Below are 25,811 nucleotides of genomic sequence, written 5' to 3'. Positions count from 1 at the left end.
TCACTGTGTGTGTCACCGTGTGTCTCACTATGTGTGTGTGTCTCACTGTGTGTGTGTCTCACCGTGTGTGTCTCACTGTGTGTGTCTCACTGTGTGTGTCTCACCGTGTGTGTCTCACTGTGTGTGTCTCACCGTGTGTGTCTCACCGTGTGTGTGTCTCACCGTGTGTGTCTCACCGTGTGTGTCTCACCGCGTGTGTCTCACCGTGTGTGTCTCACCGTGTGTGTCTCACCGCGTGTGTGTTCGTCTCACTGCGTGTGTCTCCACAGAGGGGCAAGGTTGTCCCAGAGGAGTTGGTTCGTGCTGAGGAGCTCGGCAAATATCAACCCACGGCCTCCCACGTGGTATGATGAGGGGGGGGGGGGGAGACGTGGTATGATGAGGGGGGGGGGGGGAGACGTGGTATGATGAGGGGGGGGGGGGGACACGTGGTATGATGAGGGGGGGGGGGAGACGTGGTATGAAGAGGGGGGGGGGGAGACGTGGTATGATGAGGGGGGGGGGGAGACGTGGTATGATGAGGGGGGGGGGGGGGAGACGTGGTATGATGAGGGGGGGGGGGGGAGACGTGGTATGATGAGGGGGGGGGGGGGAGACGTGGTATGATGAGGGGGGGGGGGGAGACGTGGTATGATGAGGGGGGGGGGGGAGACGTGGTATGATGAGGGGGGGGGGGGAGACGTGGTATGATGAGGGGGGGGGGGGAGACGTGGTATGATGAGGGGGGGGGGGAGACGTGGTATGATGAGGGGGGGGGGGGGAGACGTGGTATGATGAGGGGGGGGGGGGGACACAGTAGTTTAGTTGTGATGGTTCCAGCCGATTCAATTGAGCTGTTTTTTTCATTTATTTTTGAAGCTACGTGACTTTACCGACAAAAAAACTGAGAGGGGAGATGTGGTAGTAGGTTTTTACCCTCTTCAACTGGTACAAAAACCGACACCTTTATACAACAAGGCATCGTGTTTGCAATAGCCACAACACAAGCAGTCAAGATGGTGGTGGTGGTGGTGATGGTGAAATGAAATTTGAAAGCGAAATGGGGACCAGTTTTAACACGTTGCAGGCTTTCATTTCCAGCGTTATTCAAAATGTTATTTTATTATTTTATTTGACACCTACGTGACTTTAACGCAAGATCCAAAGAGCATTATTCGTAGTAGTAGGTTTTTACCCTTTAAACTGGTACAAAAACCGACACCTTTATACAACAAGGCATCGTGTTTGCAATAGCCACAACACAAGCAGTCAAAATGCAAACAAAAAGAAACAACTCTGATGATGATGATGGTAATGATATGCACTGTCCTTGAAGTTGATTGGTCCACACCCGAGACAGCTTTCCTTAGAGCCTAGTCTCACTTGGTGTTGGACCAGATGACGCCAAAAGGCGCACAACTCAAAGACAGCGCGCCATCAGAGTATGAGAGCTCGGGGTTAAGCATTTACACTACGAGACATCTCCTTTAGCAGTGGCAAAATATAGTAATAGGGTTTTACCCTTTAAACTGGTACAAAAACTGACACCTTTATACAACAAGGCATCGTGTTTGCAATAGCCACAACACAAGCAGTCAAAATGCAAACAAAAAGAAGCAACTCTGATGATGATGATAATATATCATCATCAGAGTTGTGTGTTGTTTTGTTTGCATTATGACTGCAGGTATTGTGCTCAATGCAAACATGACTCCTTGTAAAAAAGGTGTCAGTTTTGTTGCCAGATAGAAGGGTAAAAAAACAATTATCATGTTTTTTACTGGCAAATGAGGTTCCAATGGTGTAAATGCTTAACCCCGAGCTCTCATACTCTAATGGTGCATTGTCTTTGAGTTGTGCGCCTTTTGGCGTCATCTGGTCCAACACCATGTGAGACTAGGCTCTAAGGAAAGCCGTCTCGGGTGTGGACCAATCAACTTCAAGGACAGTGCATATCATTATCATCATCATCATCAGAGTTGTTTTTGTTTGCATTTTGACTGCTTGTGTTGTGGTTATTGCAAACACGATGCCTTGTATAAAGGCGTCAGTTTTGTACCAGTTTAAAAGGGTCAAAACCTACTACTAGATTTTGCCACTGCTAAAGGAGATGTCTCGTAGGGGAGATGTGGTTGTGGTGGTGGTTGTAGATTCGATGGTGGTTGTGGTGGTGTTTGTAGTGATGGTGGTGGTGTTTGTAGTCATGATGGTGGTGGTGGTTGTAGTTTTGATGGTGGTTGTGGTGGTTATAGTATTGATGGTTGTGGTTGTAGTATTGATGGTGGTGGTGGTTGTAGTTTTGATGGTGGTTGTGGTTATTGATGGTGGTGGTGGTGGTTGTGGTGGTGGTGGTTGTATTGATGGTGGTGGTGGTGGTTGTGGTGGTGGTGGTTGTATTGATGGTGGTGGTGGTTGTGGTGGTGGTGGTGGTTGTATTGATAGTGGTGGTGGTTGTGGTGGTGGTGGTTGTATTGATGGTGGTGGTGGTGATTGTTGTGGTTGTAGTATTGATGGTGGTGGTGATTGTGGTGGTGGTGGTTGTTGTTGTGTGCAGGGTCTGCACAGTATTGATGGTGGTGGTGGTGGTTGTGGTGGTGGTTGTTGTGGTTGTTGTTGTTGTGGCGTGCAGGGTCTGCACAGTATTGATGGTGGTGGTGATTGTTGTGGTTGTGGTTGTGTGCAGGGTCTGCACAGCGCCAGCGTCCCCGGCATCCTCGCCATGGATCTGTGCCCCACCGATACAAACCGCGTGCTCACTGGTGAGCGTCACTCACCACTCGCTCACCACTCGCTCGCTCACCCACTCGCTCACTCACCCACTCACTCACCCACTCACCCAATCACTCACTCACCCACTCACTCAGTCACCCACTCACTCACCCACTCACCCACTCACTCACTCGCTCACCCACTCACCACTCGCTCACCACTCGCTCACTCACTCACTCACCACTCACCCACTCGCTCACTCACCCACTCACTTACCACTCACCCACTCACTCACCCACTCACCCAATCACTCACTCACTCACCCACTCGCTCACTTACCACTCACCCACTCACTCACCCACTCGCTCACCACTCGCTCACTCACTCACTCGCTCACCACTCACCCACTCACTCACCCACTCACCCACTCGCTCACCCACTCGCTCACCACTCGTTCACTCACTCACTCACCCACTCACTCACCCACTCGCTCACCCACTCACTCACCCACTCACTCACCCACTCGCTCACTCACTCACCCACTCACTCACCCACTCGCTCACCACCCACTCACCCACCCACTCACCCACTCACTCACCCACTCGCTCACCCACTCACTCACCCACTCACTCACCCACTCGCTCACTCACTCACCCACTCACTCACCCACTCGCTCACCACCCACTCACCCACCCACTCACCCACTCGCTCACCACTCACTCACCACTCACCCACTCACTCAGTCACCCACTCACTCACCCACTCACCCACTCGCTCACTCACTCACTCACTCGCTCACTCACTCACCCACTCGCTCACCCACTCGCTCACCCACTCGCTCACCACTCGCTCACCCGCTCACTCTCTCACCCACTCACTCACTCAGTCACCCACTCACTCACCCACTCACTCACCCACTCGCTCACTCACTCACCCACTCGCTCACCACTCGCTCACTCGCTCACCACTCGCTCACTCACTCACCACTCACTCGCTCACTCACCCACTCACCCACCCACTCAGTCACCCACTCACTCAATCACCCGCTCACCACTCGCTCACCCACTCACTCACTCACCACTCGCTCACCCACTCACTCACCCACTCGCTCACCACTCGCTCACTCACACACTCACTCACTCGCTCACCACTCACTCGCTCACTCACTCACCACACACCACTCACTCACCACTCACTCACTCGCTCACTCTCTCACCCACTCACTCACTCAGTCACCCACCTACTCACTCACTCAGTCACCACTCACACACTCACTCGCTCACCACTCACTCGCTCACTCACTCACCACACACCACTCACTCACCACTCGCTCATCGCTCGCTCACCCACTCGCTCACCACTCACACACTCACCCACTCAGTCACCCACTCACTCACCCACTCGCTCACCACTCGCTCACCACTCACACACTCACTCACTCACTCAGTCACCCACTCACTCACTCAGTCACTCACCCACTCACCACTCGCTCACCCACCCACTTACCCACTCACTCACCCACTCGCTCGCTCACTCACCACTCGCTCACCATTCACTCACCATTCGCTCACCACTCACCACTCGCTCACTCACCCACTCAGTCACCCACTCAGTCACCCACTCAGTCACCCACACACTCACTCACACACTCACCCACTCACTCACCCACTAGCTCACCACTCGCTCATCGTTCGCTCACCCACTCACACACCCGCTCACACACTCACCCACTCACTCACCACTCGCTCACTCAGTCACCCACCCACTCAGTCACCCACTCAGTCACCCACTCACCCACTCACTCAATCACTCACTCACTCACCCACTCGCTCACTTACCACTCACCCACTCACTCACCCACTCGCTCACCACTCGCTCACTCACTCACTCGCTCACCACTCACCCACTCACTCACCCACTCACCCACTCGCTCACCCACTCGCTCACCACTCGTTCACTCACTCACTCACCCACTCACTCACCCACTCGCTCACCCACTCACTCACCCACTCACTCACCCACTCGCTCACTCACTCACCCACTCACTCACCCACTCGCTCACCACCCACTCACCCACCCACTCACCCACTCACTCACCCACTCGCTCACCCACTCACTCACCCACTCACTCACCCACTCGCTCACTCACTCACCCACTCACTCACCCACTCGCTCACCACCCACTCACCCACCCACTCACCCACTCGCTCACCACTCGCTCACCACTCGCTCACTCACTCACCACTCACCCACTCACTCAGTCACCCACTCACTCACCCACTCACCCACTCGCTCACTCACTCACTCACTCGCTCACTCACTCACCCACTCGCTCACCCACTCGCTCACCCACTCGCTCACCACTCGCTCACCCGCTCACTCTCTCACCCACTCACTCACTCAGTCACCCACTCACTCACCCACTCACTCACCCACTCGCTCACTCACTCACCCACTCGCTCACCACTCGCTCACTCGCTCACCACTCGCTCACTCACTCACCACTCACTCGCTCACTCACCCACTCACCCACCCACTCAGTCACCCACTCACTCAATCACCCGCTCACCACTCGCTCACCCACTCACTCACTCACCACTCGCTCACCCACTCACTCACCCACTCGCTCACCACTCGCTCACTCACACACTCACTCACTCGCTCACCACTCACTCGCTCACTCACTCACCACACACCACTCACTCACCACTCACTCACTCGCTCACTCTCTCACCCACTCACTCACTCAGTCACCCACCTACTCACTCACTCAGTCACCACTCACACACTCACTCGCTCACCACTCACTCGCTCACTCACTCACCACACACCACTCACTCACCACTCGCTCATCGCTCGCTCACCCACTCGCTCACCACTCACACACTCACCCACTCAGTCACCCACTCACTCACCCACTCGCTCACCACTCGCTCACCACTCACACACTCACTCACTCACTCAGTCACCCACTCACTCACTCAGTCACTCACCCACTCACCACTCGCTCACCCACCCACTTACCCACTCACTCACCCACTCGCTCGCTCACTCACCACTCGCTCACCATTCACTCACCATTCACTCACCATTCGCTCACCACTCACCACTCGCTCACTCACCCACTCAGTCACCCACTCAGTCACCCACTCAGTCACCCACACACTCACTCACACACTCACCCACTCACTCACCCACTAGCTCACCACTCGCTCATCGTTCGCTCACCCACTCACACACCCGCTCACACACTCACCCACTCACTCACCACTCGCTCACTCAGTCACCCACCCACTCAGTCACCCACTCAGTCACCCACTCACTCACCCACTCACTCAGTCACCCACTCAGTCACCCACTCGCTCACCCACTCACTCACCCACTCACTCACCACTCATTCACCCACTCACTCACTCACTCACCCACCCACTCACCCACCCACTCACTCACTCACTCACCCACTCAGTCACCCACTCACACACTCACTCACCCACTCACTCACCCACTCACTCAGTCACCCACTCAGTCACCCACCCACTCACTCACTCACTCACTCACCCACTCAGTCACCCACTCACACACTCACTCACCCACTCACTCAGTCACCCACTCAGTCACCCACTCATTCAGTCACCCAACCACTTACCCACTCACTCACTCACTCACCCACTCACTCAGTCACCCACTCAGTCACCCACTCATTCAGTCACCCAACCACTTACCCACTCACTCACCCACTCACCCACTCACTCAGTCACCCACTCACTCACCCACTCGCTCACTCACTCACCCACTCACTCACCCACTCGCTCACCACCCACCCACTCACCCACTCAGCCACTCACTCACCCACTCGCTCACCACTCGCTCACTCACTCACTCGCTCACCACTCACCCACTCACTCACCCACTCACCCACTCGCTCACCCACTCGCTCACCACTCGTTCACTCACTCACTCACCCACTCACTCACCCACTCGCTCACCCACTCACTCACCCACTCACTCACTCACCCACTCGCTCACTCACTCACCCACTCACTCACCCACTCGCTCACCACCCACTCACCCACCCACTCACCCACTCACCCACTCACTCACCCACTCGCTCACCCACTCACTCACCCACTCACTCACCCACTCGCTCACTCACTCACCCACTCACTCACCCACTCGCTCACCACCCACTCACCCACCCACTCACCCACTCGCTCACCACTCGCTCACCACTCGCTCACTCACTCACCACTCACCCACTCACTCAGTCACCCACTCACTCACCCACTCACCCACTCGCTCACTCACTCACTCACTCGCTCACTCACTCACCCACTCGCTCACCCACTCGCTCACCCACTCGCTCACCACTCGCTCACCCGCTCACTCTCTCACCCACTCACTCACTCAGTCACCCACTCACTCACCCACTCACTCACCCACTCGCTCACTCACTCACCCACTCGCTCACCACTCGCTCACTCGCTCACCACTCGCTCACTCACTCACCACTCACTCGCTCACTCACCCACTCACCCACCCACTCAGTCACCCACTCACTCAATCACCCGCTCACCACTCGCTCACCCACTCACTCACTCACCACTCGCTCACCCACTCACTCACCCACTCGCTCACCACTCGCTCACTCACACACTCACTCACTCGCTCACCACTCACTCGCTCACTCACTCACCACACACCACTCACTCACCACTCACTCACTCGCTCACTCTCTCTCTCACCCACTCACTCACTCAGTCACCCACCTACTCACTCACTCAGTCACCACTCACACACTCACTCGCTCACCACTCACTCGCTCACTCACTCACCACACACCACTCACTCACCACTCGCTCATCGCTCGCTCACCCACTCGCTCACCACTCACACACTCACCCACTCAGTCACCCACTCACTCACCCACTCGCTCACCACTCGCTCACCACTCACACACTCACTCACTCACTCAGTCACCCACTCACTCACCATTCACTCACCATTCACTCACCATTCGCTCACCACTCACCACTCGCTCACTCACCCACTCAGTCACCCACTCAGTCACCCACTCAGTCACCCACACACTCACTCACCCACTAGCTCACCACTCGCTCATCGCTCGCTCACCCACTCACACACCCGCTCACACACTCACCCACTCACTCACCACTCGCTCACTCAGTCACCCACCCACTCACCCACTCACTCAGTCACCCACTCAGTCACCCACTCGCTCACCCACTCACTCACCCACTCACTCACCACTCATTCACCCACTCACTCACTCACCCACCCACTCACCCACCCACTCACTCACTCACTCACCCACTCAGTCACCCACTCACACACTCACTCACCCACTCACTCACCCACTCACTCAGTCACCCACTCAGTCACCCACCCACTCACTCACTCACCCACTCAGTCACCCACTCACACACTCACTCACCCACTCACTCAGTCACCCACTCAGTCACCCACTCATTCAGTCACCCAACCACTTACCCACTCACTCACGCACTCACCCACTCACTCAGTCACCCACTCAGTCACCCACTCATTCAGTCACCCAACCACTTACCCACTCACTCACGCACTCACCCACTCACTCAGTCACCCACTCAGTCACCCACTCATTCAGTCACCCAACCACTTACCCACTCACTCACTCACTCACCCACTCACTCAGTCACCCACTCAGTCACCCACTCATTCAGTCACCCAACCACTTACCCACTCACTCACTCACTCACCCACTCACTCAGTCACCCACTCACTCAGTCACCCACTCACTCAGTCACCCACTCAGTCACCCACTCATTCAGTCACCCAACCACTTACCCACTCACTCACTCACCACTCAACAGGCTCTGTGCTTATTGTGGTTGTTGTGGTCAACGTGGCTGGTTCAGACTGCGGTGTGCTGGTGGTTGCCGTGGTGATGACGTGGTTACCGTGGTGGTTGCCGTGGTGGTTGCCGTGGTGATGACGTGGTTGCCGTGGTTACAGGCGGTGCGGACCGCAGCGTGGTGGTGTTTGACAAGAGCTCGGAGCAGATTGTGGCGACGCTCAAGGGGCACAACAAGAAAGTCACATCGGTGGTGTTCCATCCCACCCAGGTGATGGCATCACCAGCTACATCATCATCATCATCTACATCACATCGGTGGTGTTCCATCCCACCCAGGTGATGGCATCACCAGCTACATCATCATCATCATCTACATCACATCGGTGGTGTTCCATCCCACCCAGGTGATGGCATCACCAGCTACATCATCATCATCATCTACATCACATCGGTGGTGTTCCATCCCACCCAGGTGATGGCATCACCAGCTACATCATCATCATCATCTACATCACATCGGTGGTGTTCCATCCCACCCAGGTGATGGCATCACCAGCTACATCATCATCATCATCTACATCACATCGGTGGTGTTCCATCCCACCCAGGTGATGGCATCACCAGCTACATCATCATCATCATCATCTACATCACATCGGTGGTGTTCCATCCCACCCAGGTGATGGCATCACCAGCTACATCATCATCATCATCTACATCACATCGGTGGTGTTCCATCCCACCCAGGTGATGGCATCACCAGCTACATCATCATCATCATCTACATCACATCGGTGGTGTTCCATCCCACCCAGGTGATGGCATCACCAGCTACATCATCATCATCATCTACATCACATCGGTGGTGTTCCATCCCACCCAGGTGATGGCATCACCAGCTACATCATCATCATCATCTACATCACATCGGTGGTGTTCCATCCCACCCAGGTGATGGCATCACCAGCTACATCATCATCATCATCATCTACATCACATCGGTGGTGTTCCATCCCACCCAGGTGATGGCATCACCAGCTACATCATCACCTACAACAACATCATCAACATCATCAACATCATCATCATCTACATCATCACTGTCAACATCATCAACAACACCATCAACATCATCAACATCTACATCATCTACATCATCACTATCAACATCATCAACATCATCACCATCATCTACATCACATCGGTGGTGTTCCATCCCACCCAGGTGATGGCATCACCAGCTACATCACCTACAACATCATCAACATCATCACCATCATCAACATCACATCGGTGGTGTTCCATCCCACCCAGGTGATGGCATCACCAGCTACATCATCACCTACAACATCATCAACATCTACAACATCACCATCATCAACATCACATCGGTGGTGTTCCATCCCACCCAGGTGATGGCATCACCAGCTACATCATCATCATCATCTACATCACATCGGTGGTGTTCCATCCCACCCAGGTGATGGCATCACCAGCTACATCATCACCTACAACAACATCATCAACATCATCAACATCATCATCATCACTATCAACATCATCACCATCATCAACATCATTTCTGTCAACATCATCATCATCACCATCATCTACATCACATCGGTGGTGTTCCATCCCACCCAGGTGATGGCATCACCAGCTACATCATCACCTACAACATCATCAACATCATCAACATCATCATCATCTACATCATCACTATCAACATCATCAACAACACCATCAGCATCATCTACACCATCTACATCATCTACATCATCACTATCAACATCATCATCTACACCATCTACATCATCATCATCACCTACAACAACATCAACAACACCATCAGCATCATCTACACCATCTACATCATCATCATCATCATCACCTACAACAACATCACCTACATCATCAACATCATCATCATCTACATCATCACCATCAACATCATCACCTACATCAACATCACATCGGTGGTGTTCCATCCCACCCAGGTGATGGCATCACCAGCTACATCATCACCTACATCATCATCATCACCTACAACAACATCACCTACATCATCATCATCTACATCATCTACATCATCACCATCAACATCATCACCTACATCAACATCATCATCATCACCATCATCAACATCATTTCTGTCAACATCATCATCATCACCATCATCAACATCACATCGGTGGTGTTCCATCCCACCCAGGTGATGGCATCACCAGCTACATCATCAACATCATCAACATCATCAACATCTACATCATCTACATCATCACTATCAACATCATCAACAACACCATCAGCATCATCTACACCATCTACATCATCATCATCACCACCTACAACAACATCACCTACATCATCAACATCATCATCGTCATCACCATCATCAACATCATTTCTGTCAACATCATCATCATCACCATCATCAACATCACATCGGTGGTGTTCCATCCCACCTAGGTGATGGCATCACCAGCTACATCATCACCTACAACAACATCAACATCATCAACATCTACATCATCACCATCATCACTATCAACATCATCAACAACACCATCAGCATCATCGACACCATCTACATCATCATCATCATCACCTACAACAACATCACCTACATCATCAACATCATCATCATCTACATCATCACCATCATCACCTACATCATCAACATCATCATCATCATCATCAACATCACATCGGTGGTGTTCCATCCCACCCAGGTGATGACATCAACATCGTCAACATCATCAACATCAACACCATCAACATCACCTACATAAACATCACCACCGTCAACATCATCATCACCCACATCACCATCATCAACAACATCAACATCCCCGCGTCTCTCTCCCCGTGTCTCTCTCACCGTGTCTCTCTCCCTGTGTCTCTCTCCCCGTGTCTCTCTCACCGTGTCTCTCTCCCTGTGTCTCTCTCCCCGTGTCTCTCTCACCGTGTCTCTCTCCCTGTGTCTCTCTCACCGTGTCTCTCTCCCCGTGTCTCTCTCCCTGTGTCTCTCTCCCCGTGTCTCTCTCCCCGTGTCTCTCTCCCCGTGTCTCTCTTCCCGTGTCTCTCTCCCCGTGTCTCTCTCCCCGTGTCTCTCTCCCCGTGTCTCTCTCCCCGTGTCTCTCTAACGCTCCCCGTGTCTCTCTCACCGTGTCTCTCTCACCGTGTCTCTCTCACGCTCTCCCTGTCTCTCTCCCCGTGTCTCTCTCCCCGTGTCTCTCTCCCCGTGTCTCTCTCCCCGTGTCTCTCTCCCCGTGTCTCTCTGACGCTCCCCGTGTCTCTCTCACCGTGTCTCTCTCACCGTGTCTCTCTCACGCTCTCCCTGTCTCTCTCACGCTCCCCGTGTCTCTCTCCCCGTGTCTCTCTCCCCGTGTCTCTCTCCCCGTGTCTCTCTCCTTGTGTCTCTCTCCCCGTGTCTCTCTCCCCGTGTCTCTCTCTCACCGTGTCTCTCTCCCCGTGTCTCTCTCACGCTCCCCGTGTCTCTCTCCCCGTGTCTCTCTCCCCGTGTCTCTCTCCCCGTGTCTCTCTCCCCGTGTCTCTCTCACGCTCCCCGTGTCTCTCTCCCCGTGTCTCTCTCCCCGTGTCTCTCTCCCCGTGTCTCTCTCCCCGTGTCTCACTCCCCGTGTCTCTCTCCCCGTGTCTCTCTCCCCGTGTCTCTCTCACGCTCTCCGTGTCTCTCTCCCCGTGTCTCTCTCCCCGTGTCTCTCTCCCCGTGTCTCTCTCACGCTCCCCGTGTCTCTCTCCCCGTGTCTCTCTCCCCGTGTCTCTCTCCCCGTGTCTCTCTCCCCGTGTCTCTCTCCCCGTGTCTCTCTCCCCGTGTCTCCCCGTGTCTCACTCCCCGTGTCTCTCTCCCCGTGTCTCTCTCCCCGTGTCTCTCTCACGCTCCCCGTGTCTCTCTCCGCGTGTCTCTCTCCCCGTGTCTCTCTCACGCTCCCCGTGTCTCTCTCACCGTGTCTCTCTCACGCTCCCCGTGTCTCTCTCACCGTGTCTCTCTCCCCGTGTCTCTCTCCCCGTGTCTCTCTCCCCGTGTCTCTCTCCCCGTGTCTCTCTCACGCTCCCCGTGTCTCTCTCCCCGTGTCTCTCTCCCCGTGTCTCTCTCCCCGTGTCTCTCTCCCCGTGTCTCTCTCACGCTCCCCGTGTCTCTCTCACGCTCCCCGTGTCTCTCTCCCCGTGTCTCTCTCCGCGTGTCTCTCTCCCCGTGTCTCTCTCCCCGTGTCTCTCTCCCCGTGTCTCTCTCACCGTGTCTCTCTCCCCGTGTCTCTCTCCCCGTGTCTCTCTCCCCGTGTCTCTCTCCCTGTGTCTCTCTCACGCTCCCCGTGTCTCTCTCCCCGTGTCTCTCTCCCCGTGTCTCTCTCCCCGTGTCTCTCTCACGCTCCCCGTGTCTCTCTCCCCGTGTCTCTCTCCCCGTGTCTCTCTCCCCGTGTCTCTCTCCCCGTGTCTCTCTCCCCGTGTCTCTCTCACTGTGTCTCTCTTACCGTGTCTCTCTCCCCGTGTCTCTCTCACGCTCCCCGTGTCTCTCTCCCCGTGTCTCTCTCACTGTGTCTCTCTCACCGTGTCTCTCTCCCCGTGTCTCTCTCACGCTCCCCGTGTCTCTCTCCCCGTGTCTCTCTCCCCGTGTCTCTCTCCGCGTGTCTCTCTCCCCGTGTCTCTCTCCGCGTGTCTCTCTCCGCGTGTCTTTCTCCCCGTGTCTCTCTCTCACCGTGTCTCTCTCCCCGTGTCTCTCTCCGCGTGTCTCTCTCCCCGTGTCTCTCTCCGCGTGTCTCTCTCCGTGTGTCTTTCTCCCCGTGTCTCTCTCTCATCGTGTCTCTCTCCCCGTGTCTCTCTCCGCGTGTCTCTCTCCGCGTGTCTTTCTCCCCGTGTCTCTCTCCCCGTGTCTCTCTCCCCGTGTCTCTCTCCCCGTGTCTCACGCTCCCCGCGTCTCTCTCCGCGTGTCTCTCTCCCCGTGTCTCTCTCCCCGTGTCTCTCTCACCGTGTCTCTCTCCCTGTGTCTCTCTCACCGTGTCTCTCTCCCCGTGTCTCTCTCCCTGTGTCTCTCTCCCCGTGTCTCTCTCCCCGTGTCTCTCTCCCCGTGTCTCTCTTCCCGTGTCTCTCTCCCCGTGTCTCTCTCCCCGTGTCTCTCTCCCCGTGTCTCTCTCCCCGTGTCTCTCTAACGCTCCCCGTGTCTCTCTCACCGTGTCTCTCTCACCGTGTCTCTCTCACGCTCTCCCTGTCTCTCTCCCCGTGTCTCTCTCCCCGTGTCTCTCTCCCCGTGTCTCTCTCCCCGTGTCTCTCTCCCCGTGTCTCTCTGACGCTCCCCGTGTCTCTCTCACCGTGTCTCTCTCACCGTGTCTCTCTCACGCTCTCCCTGTCTCTCTCACGCTCCCCGTGTCTCTCTCCCCGTGTCTCTCTCCCCGTGTCTCTCTCCCCGTGTCTCTCTCCTTGTGTCTCTCTCCCCGTGTCTCTCTCCCCGTGTCTCTCTCTCACCGTGTCTCTCTCCCCGTGTCTCTCTCACGCTCCCCGTGTCTCTCTCCCCGTGTCTCTCTCCCCGTGTCTCTCTCCCCGTGTCTCTCTCCCCGTGTCTCTCTCACGCTCCCCGTGTCTCTCTCCCCGTGTCTCTCTCCCCGTGTCTCTCTCCCCGTGTCTCTCTCCCCGTGTCTCACTCCCCGTGTCTCTCTCCCCGTGTCTCTCTCCCCGTGTCTCTCTCACGCTCTCCGTGTCTCTCTCCCCGTGTCTCTCTCCCCGTGTCTCTCTCCCCGTGTCTCTCTCACGCTCCCCGTGTCTCTCTCCCCGTGTCTCTCTCCCCGTGTCTCTCTCCCCGTGTCTCTCTCCCCGTGTCTCTCTCCCCGTGTCTCCCCGTGTCTCACTCCCCGTGTCTCTCTCCCCGTGTCTCTCTCCCCGTGTCTCTCTCACGCTCCCCGTGTCTCTCTCCGCGTGTCTCTCTCCCCGTGTCTCTCTCACGCTCCCCGTGTCTCTCTCACCGTGTCTCTCTCACGCTCCCCGTGTCTCTCTCACCGTGTCTCTCTCCCCGTGTCTCTCTCCCCGTGTCTCTCTCCCCGTGTCTCTCTCCCCGTGTCTCTCTCACGCTCCCCGTGTCTCTCTCCCCGTGTCTCTCTCCCCGTGTCTCTCTCCCCGTGTCTCTCTCCCCGTGTCTCTCTCACGCTCCCCGTGTCTCTCTCACGCTCCCCGTGTCTCTCTCCCCGTGTCTCTCTCCGCGTGTCTCTCTCCCCGTGTCTCTCTCCCCGTGTCTCTCTCCCCGTGTCTCTCTCACCGTGTCTCTCTCCCCGTGTCTCTCTCCCCGTGTCTCTCTCCCCGTGTCTCTCTCCCTGTGTCTCTCTCACGCTCCCCGTGTCTCTCTCCCCGTGTCTCTCTCCCCGTGTCTCTCTCCCCGTGTCTCTCTCACGCTCCCCGTGTCTCTCTCCCCGTGTCTCTCTCCCCGTGTCTCTCTCCCCGTGTCTCTCTCCCCGTGTCTCTCTCCCCGTGTCTCTCTCACTGTGTCTCTCTTACCGTGTCTCTCTCCCCGTGTCTCTCTCACGCTCCCCGTGTCTCTCTCCCCGTGTCTCTCTCACTGTGTCTCTCTCACCGTGTCTCTCTCCCCGTGTCTCTCTCACGCTCCCCGTGTCTCTCTCCCCGTGTCTCTCTCCGCGTGTCTCTCTCCCCGTGTCTCTCTCCGCGTGTCTCTCTCCGCGTGTCTTTCTCCCCGTGTCTCTCTCTCACCGTGTCTCTCTCCCCGTGTCTCTCTCCGCGTGTCTCTCTCCCCGTGTCTCTCTCCGCGTGTCTCTCTCCGTGTGTCTTTCTCCCCGTGTCTCTCTCTCATCGTGTCTCTCTCCCCGTGTCTCTCTCCGCGTGTCTCTCTCCGCGTGTCTTTCTCCCCGTGTCTCTCTCCCCGTGTCTCTCTCCCCGTGTCTCTCTCCCCGTGTCTCACGCTCCCCGCGTCTCTCTCCGCGTGTCTCTCTCCCCGTGTCTCTCTCCTTGTGTCTCTCTCCCCGTGTCTCTCTCCCCGTGTCTCTCTCCTTGTGTCTCTCTCCCCGTGTCTCTCTCCGCGTGTCTCTCTCCCCGTGTCTCTCTCCTTGTGTCTCTCTCCCCGTGTCTCTCTCCGCGTGTCTCTCTCCCCGTGTCTCTCTCCCCGTGTCTCTCTCCCCGTGTCTCTCTAACGCTCCCCGTGTCTCTCTAACGCTCTCCGTGTCTCTCTCCGCGTGTCTCTCTCCCCGTGTCTCTCTCCCCGTGTCTCTCTCCCCGTGTCTCTCTCCCCGTGTCTCCGCGTGTCTCTCTCCCCGTGTCTCTCTCCCCGTGTCTCTCTCCCCGTGTCTCTCTCCCCGTGTCTCTCTCCCCGTGTCTCTCTCCCCGTGTCTCTCTCCCCGTGTCTCTCTCACCGTGTCTCTTTCCCCGTGTCTCTCTCACCGTGTCTCTCTCACCGTGTCCCTCTCACCGTGTCTCTCTCACCGTGTCTCCCCGTGTCTCTCTCCCCGTGTCTCACCGTGTCTCTCTAACGCTCCCCATGTCTCTTTCCTCGTGTCTCCCCGTGTCTCTCTCCCCGTGTCTCCCCGTGTCTCACCGTGTCTCCCCTTGTCTCCCCGTGCCTCTCTCCCCGTGTCTCTCTCCCCGTGTCTCCCCGTGTCTCACCGTGTCTCCCCGTGTCTCCCCGTGTCTCTCACGCTCCCCGTGTCTCTCTCCCCGTGTCTCCCCGTGTCTCCCCGTGTCTCCCCGTGTCTCACCGTGTCTCCCCGTGTCTCCCCGTGTCTCTCACGCTCCCCGTGTCTCTCTCCCCGTGTCTCCCCGTGTCTCCCCGTGTCTCCCCGTATCTCTCTCACCGTGTCTCCCCGTGTCTCACCGTGTCTCACCGTGTCTCACCGTGTCTCTCTAACGCTCGCCGTGTCTCTCTCACGCTCCCCGTGTCTCTCTCACGCTCCCCGTGTCTCTCTAACGCTCCCCGTGTCTCTCTCACGCTCCCCGTGTCTCTCTCACGCTCCCCGTGTCTCTCTCACGCTCCCCGTGTCTCTCTCACGCTCCCCGTGTCTCCCCGTGTCTCCCCGTGTCTCCCCGTGTCTCTCACGCTCCCCGTGTCTCTCTCCCCGTGTCTCCCCGTGTCTCCCCGTGTCTCCCCGTGTCTCCCCGTGTCTCTCTCACCGTGTCTCCCCGTGTCTCCCCGTGTCTCACCGTGTCTCACCGTGTCTCACCGTGTCTCTCTCACGCTCCCCGTGTCTCTCTCACGCTCCCCGTGTCTCTCTAACGCTCCCCGTGTCTCTCTCACGCTCCCCGTGTCTCTCTCACGCTCCCCGTGTCTCTCTCACGCTCCCCGTGTCTCTCTCACGCTCCCCGTGTCTCCCCGTGTCTCCCCGTGTCTCCCCGTGTCTCTCACGCTCCCCGTGTCTCTCACGCTCCCCGTGTCTCTCTCCCCGTGTCTCCCCGTGTCTCCCCGTGTCTCCCCGTGTCTCTCTCACCGTGTCTCCCCCTGTCTCCCCGTGTCTCACCGTGTCTCACCGTGTCTCACCGTGTCTCTCTAACGCTCCCCGTGTCTCTCTCACGCTCTCCCCGTCTCTCGCACGCTCTCCCTGTCTCTCTCACGCTCCCCGTGTCTCTCTAACGCTCTCCCTGTCTCTCTCCCCGTGTCTCTCTCACCGTGTCTCCCCGTGTCTCCCCGTGTCTCACCGTGTCTCCCCGTGTCTCCCCGTGTCTCTCTCACCGTGTCTCCCCGTGTCTCCCCGTGTCTCACCGTGTCTCCCCTTGTCTCCCCGTGTCTCCCCGTGTCTCTCTCCCCGTGTCTCTCTCCCCGTGTCTCCCCGTGTCTCACCGTGTCTCCCCGTGTCTCTCTCATGCTCTCCCCGTCTCTCTCACGCTCTCCCTGTCTCTCTAACGCTCCCCGTGTCTCTCTCACGCTCCCCGTGTCTCTCTCCCCGTGTCTCTCTCACGCTCTCCCTGTCTCTCTCACGCTCCCCGTGTCTCTCTCCCCGTGTCTCTCTCACGCTCTCACTGTCTCTCTCACGCTCCCCGTGTCTCTCTAACGCTCCCCGTGTCTCTCTCACGCTCCCCGTGTCTCTCTCACGCTCCCCATGTCTCTCTCACGCTCCCCGTGTCTCTCTAACGCTCCCCGTGTCTCTCTCACGCTCCCCATGTCTCTCTCACGCTCCCCGTGTCTCTCTAACGCTCCCCGTGTCTCTCTCACGCTCCCCGTGTCTCTCTCACGCTCCCCATGTCTCTCTCACGCTCCCCGTGTCTCTCTCCCCGTGTCTCTCTAACGCTCCCCGTGTCTCTCTCACGCTCCCCGTGTCTCTCTCACGCTCCCCGTGTCTCTCTCCCCGTGTCTCTCTAACGCTCCCCGTGTCTCTCTCACGCTCCCCGTGTCTCTCTCACGCTCCCCGTGTCTCTCTCACGCTCCAAGTGTCTCTCTCACACTCCCCGTGTCTCTCTCACGCTCCCCGTGTCTCTCTCCCCGTGTCTCTCTCACGCTCCCCGTGTCTCTCTCACGCTCCCCGTGTCTCTCTCACGCTCCCCGTGTCTCTCTCACGCTCCCCGTGTCTCTCTCACGCTCCCCGTGTCTCTCTCACGCTCCCCGTGTCTCTCTCACGCTCCCCGTGTCTCTCTCCCCGTGTCTCTCTCACGCTCCCCGTGTCTCTCTCCCCGTGTCTCTCTCACGCTCCCCGTGTCTCTCTCACGCTCCCCGTGTCTCTCTCTCCGTGTCTCTCTCACGCTCCCCGTGTCTCTCTCACGCTCCCCGTGTCTCTCTCACGCTCCCCGTGTCTCTCTCCCCGTGTCTCTCTCACGCTCCCCGTGTCTCTCTCACGCTCCCCGTGTCTCTCTCACGCTCCCCGTGTCTCTCTCACGCTCCCCGTGTCTCTCTCACGCTCCCCGTGTCTCTCTCCCCGTGTCTCTCTCACGCTCCCCGTGTCTCTCTCACGCTCCCCGTGTCTCTCTCCCCGTGTCTCTCTCACGCTCCCCGTGTCTCTCTCACGCTCCCCGTGTCTCTCTCACGCTCCCCGTGTCTCTCTCACGCTCCCCGTGTCTCTCTCACGCTCCCCGTGTCTCTCTCACGCTCCCCGTGTCTCTCTCCCCGTGTCTCTCTCACGCTCCCCGTGTCTCTCTCACGCTCCCCGTGTCTCTCTCACGCTCCCCGTGTCTCTCTCACGCTCCCCGTGTCTCTCTCCCCGTGTCTCTCTCACGCTCCCCGTGTCTCTCTAACGCTCCCCGTGTCTCTCTCACGCTCCCCGTGTCTCTCTCACGCTCCCCGTGTCTCTCTCCCCGTGTCTCTCTCACGCTCCCCGTGTCTCTCTCACGCTCCCCGTGTCTCTCTCCCCGTGTCTCTCTCACGCTCCCCGTGTCTCTCTAACGCTCCCCGTGTCTCTCTCACGCTCCCCGTGTCTCTCTCACGCTCCCCGTGTCTCTCTCACGCTCCCCGTGTCTCTCTCACGCTCCCCGTGTCTCTCTCCCCGTGTCTCCCCGTGTCTCTCCGTGTCTCACCGTGTCTCCCCGTGTCTCCCCGTGTCTCCCCGTGTCTCTCACGCTCCCCGTGTCTGTCTCCCCGTGTCTCCCCGTGTCTCCCCGTGTCTCCCCGTGTCTCTCTCCCCGTGTCTCTCTCACGCTCCCCGTGTCTCTCTCCCCGTGTCTCCCCGTGTCTCCCCGTGTCTCCCCGTGTCTCTCACGCTCCCCGTGTCTCTCTCCCCGTGTCTCCCCGTGTCTCCCCGTGTCTCCCCGTGTCTCCCCGTGTCTCTCACGCTCCCCGTGTCTCTCTCCCCGTGTCTCTCTCCCCGTGTCTCCCCGTGTCTCCCCGTGTCTCCCCGTGTCTCTCACGCTCCCCGTGTCTCTCTCCCCGTGTCTCCCCGTGTCTCCCCGTGTCTCCCCGTGTCTCTCACGCTCCCCGTGTCTCTCTCACGCTCCCCGTGTCTCTCTCCCCGTGTCTCCCCGTGTCTCCCCGTGTCTCACCGTGTCTCCCCGTGTCTCCCCGTGTCTCCCCGTGTCTCTCACGCTCCCCGTGTCTGTCTCCCCGTGTCTCCCCGTGTCTCCCCGTGTCTCCCCGTGTCTCCCCGTGTCTCTCTCCCCGTGTCTCTCTCACGCTCCCCGTGTCTCTCTCCCCGTGTCTCCCCGTGTCTCCCCGTGTCTCTCACGCTCCCCGTGTCTCTCTCCCCGTGTCTCCCCGTGTCTCCCCGTGTCTCCCCGTGTCTCTCACGCTCCCCGTGTCTCTCTCACCGTGTCTCCCCGTGTCTCCCCGTGTCTCTCACGCTCCCCGTGTCTCTCTCACCGTGTCTCCCCGTGTCTCCCCGTGTCTCCCCGTGTCTCACCGTGTCTCACCGTGTCTCTCTAACGCTCCCCGTGTCTTTCTCACGCTCTCCCCGTCTTTCTCACGCTCTCCCCGTCTCTCTCACGCTCTCCCTGTCTCTCTCACGCTCTCCCTGTCTCTCTCCGCGTGTCTCTCTCCGCAGGACGTGGTTCTCTCCGCCTCCCCTGACTCCACCATCCGCGTCTGGGCCGTCTCGGCGTCCACCTCGGCGTCCACCACGTCGTCCACCTGCTCGCAGCTGATCCGCGCTCACGACGGAGCCGTCACCGGACTGAGCCTCCACGCCACGGGCGACTACGTGTTGTCCTCCAGCGACGACCAGGTGAGTCGTCCGTTAGTCACCCACATAGTCACCCACATAGGCAGTGTGTGGGTGGGTGGGTGAGTGGGTGGGTGAGTGAGTGGGTGGGTGGGTGAGTGAGTGAGTGAGTGTGTGAGTGGGTGAGTGAGTGTGTGAGTGGGTGAGTGAGTGGGTGAGTGAGTGTGTGGGTGGGTGGGTGAGTGGGTGGGTGAGTGAGTGGGTGGGTGGGTGAGTGAGTGTGTGAGTGAGTGAGTGAGCGAGTGAGTGAGTGAGTGAGTCAGTGAGCGAGCGAGTGAGTGAGTGTGTGGGTGTGTGAGTGTGTGAGTGTGTGAGTGAGTGTGTGAGTGAGTCAGTGAGTCAGTGAGCGAGCGAGTGAGTGAGTGTGTGAGTGTGTGAGTGAGTCAGTGAGTCAGTGAGCGAGCGAGTGAGTGAGTGAGTGTGTGTGTGAGTGTGTGAGTGTGTGGGTGAGTGTGTGGGTGTGTGAGTGTGTGAGTGAGTGAGTGTGTGGGTGAGTGAGTGAGTGTGTGAGTGTGTGAGTGAGTGAGTGAGTGTGTGGGTGTGTGAGTGTGTGAGTGAGTGTGTGAGTGAGTCAGTGAGTCAGTGAGCGAGCGAGTGAGTGAGTGAGTGTGTGTGTGAGTGTGTGAGTGTGTGGGTGAGTGTGTGGGTGTGTGAGTGTGTGAGTGAGTGAGTGTGTGGGTGAGTGAGTGAGTGAGTGTGTGAGTGTGTGAGTGAGTGAGTGTGTGGGTGTGTGAGTGTGTGAGTGTGTGAGTGAGTGTGTGAGTGAGTCAGTGAGTCAGTGAGCGAGCGAGTGAGTGAGTGAGTGTGTGAGTGTGTGAGTGAGTGTGTGAGTGTGTGAGTGAGTGAGTGTGTGGGTGTGTGAGTGTGTGAGTGTGTGAGTGAGTCAGTGAGTCAGTGAGCGAGCGAGTGAGTGAGTGAGTGTGTGTGTGAGTGTGTGGGTGAGTGTGTGGGTGTGTGAGTGTGTGAGTGAGTGAGTGTGTGGGTGAGTGAGTGAGTGTGTGAGTGTGTGAGTGAGTGAGTGTGTGGGTGAGTGAGTGAGTGTGTGGGTGTGTGAGTGTGTGAGTGAGTGTGTGAGTGTGTGAGTGAGTCAGTGAGTGAGTCAGTGAGCGAGCGAGTGAGTGAGTGTGTGTGAGTGTGTGAGTGAGTGTGTGAGTGTGGGTGAGTGTGTGAGTGTGTGGGTGTGTGAGTGTGTGAGTGAGTGAGTGTGTGGGTGAGTGAGTGAGTGTGTGTGTGGGTGAGTGAGTGAGTGTGTGAGTGTGTGAGTGAGTGAGTGTGTGTGTGAGTCAGTGAGCGAGCGAGTGAGTGAGTGTGTGGGTGTGTGGGTGTGTGAGTGTGTGAGTGAGTGAGTGTGTGAGTGAGTGTGTGAGTGTGTGAGTGAGTCAGTGAGCGAGCGAGTGAGTGAGTGTGTGGGTGTGTGGGTGTGTGAGTGTGTGAGTGTGTGGGTGTGTGAGTGTGTGAGTGTGTGAGTGAGTGTGTGAGTGTGTGGGTGTGTGAGTGTGTGAGTGTGTGTGTGAGTGAGTGAGTGTGTGAGTGAGTCAGTGAGTCAGTGAGTCAGTGAGCGAGCGAGTGAGTGTGTGAGTGAGTGTGTGAGTGTGTGAGTGTGTGAGTGAGTGAGTGAGTGTGTGAGTGAGTGAGTGTGTGGGTGAGTGAGTGAGTGTGTGAGTGAGTGAGTGTGTGTGTGAGTGAGTGTGTGGGTGAGTGAGTGAGTGTGTGAGTGAGTGTGTGAGTGTGTGGGTGTGTGAGTGTGTGAGTGAGTGTGTGAGTGTGTGTGTGAGCGAGTGAGTGTGTGAGTGAGTATGTGAGTGTGTGAGTGTGTGAGTGTGTGAGTGTGTGGGTGTGTGAGTGTGTGAGTGAGTGAGTGTGTGAGTGAGTGAGTGTGTGGGTGTGTGAGCGAGTGTGTGAGTGAGTGTGTGAGTGTGTGGGTGAGTGAGTGAGTGTGTGAGTGAGTGAGTGTGTGGGTGTGTGAGCGAGTGTGTGAGTGAGTGTGTGAGTGTGTGGGTGAGTTAGTGAGTGGGTGAGTGTGTGAGTGTGTGAGTGAGTGAGTGAGTGTGTGAGTGTGTGAGTGAGCGAGCGAGTGAGTGAGTGAGTGAGTGAGTGAGCGAGCGAGCGAAGCGAGCGAGCGAGCGAGCGAGTGTGTGTGTGAGTGAGTGAGCGAGCGAGTGAGTGAGTGTGTGAGTGAGCGAGCGAGCGAGTGAGTGAGTGTTTGAGTGTGTGAGTGTGTGGGTGTGTGAGTGAGTGAGTGTGTGAGTGAGTGAGTGTGTGGGTGAGTGAGTGAGTGTGTGAGTGAGTGAGTGTGTGAGTGAGTGAGTGTGTGGGTGAGTGAGTGAGTGTGTGAGTGAGTGAGTGTGTGGGTGAGTTAGTGAGTGTGTGTGTGAGTGAGTGTGTGTGTGAGTGAGTGTGTGTGTGAGTGAGTGTGTGAGTGAGTGAGTGTGTGGGTGAGTGAGTGAGTGTGTGAGTGAGTTAGTGAGTGTGTTTGTGAGTGTGTGAGCGAGTGTGTGTGTGAGTGAGTGTGTGGGTGAGTGAGTGTGTGAGTGAGTGTGTGAGTGAGTGAGTGTATGAGTGAGTGAGTGTGTGAGTGAGTGTGTGAGTGAGTGTGTGAGTGAGTGAGTGAGTGAGCGAGTGTGTGAGTGAGTGAGTGAGTGTGTGAGTGAGTGAGTGAGTGTGTGAGTGAGTGAGTGTGTGAGTGAGTGTGTGAGTGAGTGAGTGAGTGTGTGAGTGAGTGAGTGTGTGAGTGAGTGAGTGAGTGAGCGAGTGTGTGAGTGAGTGAGTGAGTGTATGAGTGAGTGTGTGAGTGAGTGAGTGAGTGTGTGAGTGAGTGAGTGAGTGAGCGAGTGTGTGAGTGAGTGAGTGAGTGAGTGTGAGTGAGTGAGTGAGTGAGTGAGTGAGTGATGTGTGAGTGAGTGAGTGAGTGAGTGTATGAGTGAGTGTGTGAGTGAGTGAGTGAGTGTATGAGTGAGTGTGTGAGCGAGCGAGTGAGTGAGTGAGTGAGTGTATGAGTGAGTGTATGAGTGAGTGTGTGAGTGAGTGAGTGAGTGTATGAGTGAGTGTATGAGTGAGTGTGTGAGTGAGTGAGTGAGTGTATGAGTGTGTGAGTGAGTGAGTGTGTGAGTGAGTGTATGAGTGAGTGAGTGAGTGTGGTGAGTGTGTGAGTGAGTGAGTGTGTGGGTGAGTGAGTGAGTGTGTGGGTGTGTGAGTGTGTGAGTGAGTGTGTGAGTGTGTGAGTGAGTCAGTGAGTGAGTCAGTGAGCGAGCGAGTGAGTGAGTGTGTGTGAGTGTGTGAGTGAGTGTGTGAGTGTGGGTGAGTGTGTGAGTGTGTGGGTGTGTGAGTGTGTGAGTGAGTGAGTGTGTGAGTGAGTGAGTGAGTGTATGAGTGTGTGAGTGAGTGAGTGTATGAGTGAGTGTATGAGTGAGTGTGTGAGTGAGTGTGTGAGTGAGTGAGTGAGTGAGTGTGTGAGTGAGTGTATGAGTGAGTGTGTGAGTGAGTGAGTGAGTGTATGAGTGAGTGTGTGAGTGAGTGTGTGAGTGAGTGTATGAGTGTGTGAGTGAGTGAGTGTATGAGTGAGTGTATGAGTGAGTGTGTGAGTGAGTGTATGAGTGAGTGTATGAGTGAGTGTGTGAGTGAGTGAGTGAGTGTGTGAGTGAGTGAGTGTGTGAGCGAGCGAGTGAGTGAGTGAGTGTATGAGTGAGTGTGTGAGTGAGTGTGTGAGTGAGTGTATGAGTGAGTGTGTGAGTGAGTGTGTGAGTGAGTGAGTGAGTGTATGAGTGAGTGTATGAGTGAGTGTATGAGTGAGTGTGTGAGTGAGTGAGTGAGTGAGTGAGTGTATGAGTGAGTGTGTGAGCGAGCGAGTGAGTGAGTGAGTGTATGAGTGAGTGTGTGAGTGAGTGTGTGAGTGAGTGAGTGAGTGAGTGAGTGTATGAGTGAGTGTATGAGTGAGTGTGTGAGTGAGTGAGTGAGTGTATGAGTGAGTGTATGAGTGAGTGTGTGAGTGAGTGAGTGAGTGAGTGTGTGAGTGAGTGTGTGAGCGAGCGAGTGAGTGAGCGAGTGAGTGTGTGAGCGAGTGAGTGTGTGAGTGTGTGAGTGAGTGAGTGAGTGAGTGTGTGAGTGAGTGAGTGTGTGAGCGAGCGAGTGAGTGAGCGAGTGAGTGTGTGAGCGAGTGAGCGAGTGAGCGAGTGAGTGTGTGAGCGAGTGAGCGAGTGAGTGAGTGAGTGAGTGAATGTATGAGTGTGTGAGTGAGTGAGTGAGTGTATGAGTGAGTGTATGAGTGAGTGAGTGAGTGAGTGTATGAGTGAGTGAGTGAGTGAGTGTATGAGTGAGTGTGTGAGTGAGTGAGTGTATGAGTGAGTGAGTGAGTGTATGAGTGAGTGAGTGAGTGTATGAGCGAGCGAGTGTATGAGTGAGTGTGTGAGTGAGTGAGTGAGTGAGTGTGTGAGTGAGTGAGTGAGTGTGTGAGTGAGTGAGTGAGTGTGTGAGTGAGTGTATGAGTGAGTGTGTGAGTGAGTGAGTGAGTGTGTGAGTGAGTGAGTGAGTGAGTGAGTGAGTGTGTGAGTGAGTGTATGAGTGAGTGTGTGAGTGAGTGAGTGAGTGTGTGAGTGAGTGAGTGAGTGAGTGAGTGAGTGTGTGAGTGAGTGAGTGAGTGTGTGAGTGTATGAGTGAGTGTGTGAGTGAGTGAGTGAGTGTGTGAGTGAGTGAGTGAGTGTGTGAGTGAGTGAGTGAGTGTGTGAGTGAGTGAGTGAGTGAGTGTGTGAGTGAGTGAGTGAGTGTGTGAGTGTATGAGTGAGTGTGTGAGTGAGTGAGTGAGTGAGTGTGTGAGCGAGCGAGTGTGTGAGTGAGTGAGTGTGTGAGTGAGTGTGTGAGTGTGTGAGTGAGTGAGTGAGTGTGTGAGTGAGTGTGTGAGTGAGTGTGTGAGTGTGTGAGTGAGTGAGTGAGTGAGTGTGTGAGTGTGTGAGTGAGTGAGTGAGTGTGTGAGTGTGTGAGTGAGTGAGTGAGTGAGCGAGTGTGTGAGTGAGTGAGTGAGTGTGTGAGTGTATGAGTGAGTGAGTGAGTGTGTGAGTGTGTGAGTGAGTGAGTGAGTGAGCGAGTGTGTGAGTGAGTGAGTGAGTGTGTGAGTGAGTGAGCGAGTGAGTGAGTGAGCGAGCGAGTGAGTGAGTGAGTGTGTGAGCGAGCGAGTGAGTGAGTGAGTGTGTGAGTGAGCGAGTGAGTGAGTGAGCGAGTGAGTGAGTGAGCGAGCGAGTGAGTGTGTGAGCGAGCGAGTGAGTGAGTGAGTGTGTGAGTGAGTGAGCGAGTGAGTGAGCGAGCGAGTGAGTGTGTGAGCGAGCGAGTGAGCGAGTGAGCGAGTGAGTGTGTGAGCGAGCGAGCGAGTGAGTGTGTGAGTGAGCGAGTGAGCGAGTGAGCGAGTGAGCGAGTGAGTGAGCGAGTGAGTGAGTGTGTGAGTGAGCGAGCGAGCGAGTGAGCGAGTGAGTGTGTGAGCGAGCGAGCGAGTGAGTGTGTGAGTGAGTGAGTGAGCGAGCGAGTGTGTGAGTGAGTGTATGAGTGAGTGTGTGAGCGAGTGAGCGAGTGAGTGAGTGTGTGAGCGAGTGAGCGAGTGAGTGAGTGAGTGTGTGAGCGAGTGAGCGAGCGAGTGAGTGAGTGTATGAGTGAGTGAGTGTGTGAGTGAGTGTGTGAGCGAGCGAGTGAGTGTATGAGTG

The 25,811-nt window shown here is 56.5% G+C and overlaps 1 protein-coding gene across 1 annotated transcript in view; it reads left to right on the top strand.

Annotated features, from left to right (window-relative positions):
- Positions 1–269: 269 nt before the first annotated feature.
- Positions 270–25,811, top strand: part of PRPF19 (pre-mRNA processing factor 19) — a gene marked incomplete at its 5' end in the record, with an annotated part of 34,789 nt that continues 9,247 nt past the window's right edge. Inside the window, 4 exons of the mRNA XM_078884876.1 lie at positions 270–344; positions 2,663–2,738; positions 8,701–8,810; positions 19,951–20,130. Of these exons, the coding sequence (XP_078741002.1) occupies positions 270–344; positions 2,663–2,738; positions 8,701–8,810; positions 19,951–20,130 (441 nt within the window). The remainder of the gene's footprint in view (positions 345–2,662; positions 2,739–8,700; positions 8,811–19,950; positions 20,131–25,811) is intronic.

Source organism: Lampetra fluviatilis, unplaced genomic scaffold, assembly GCF_964198595.1.
Source record: "Lampetra fluviatilis unplaced genomic scaffold, kcLamFluv1.1 SCAFFOLD_850, whole genome shotgun sequence".
Classification (NCBI taxonomy): domain Eukaryota; kingdom Metazoa; phylum Chordata; class Hyperoartia; order Petromyzontiformes; family Petromyzontidae; genus Lampetra; species Lampetra fluviatilis.
The sequence above is the reverse complement of the archived record's forward strand: the minus strand, read 5'-3'. Positions and strand labels throughout refer to the sequence as shown.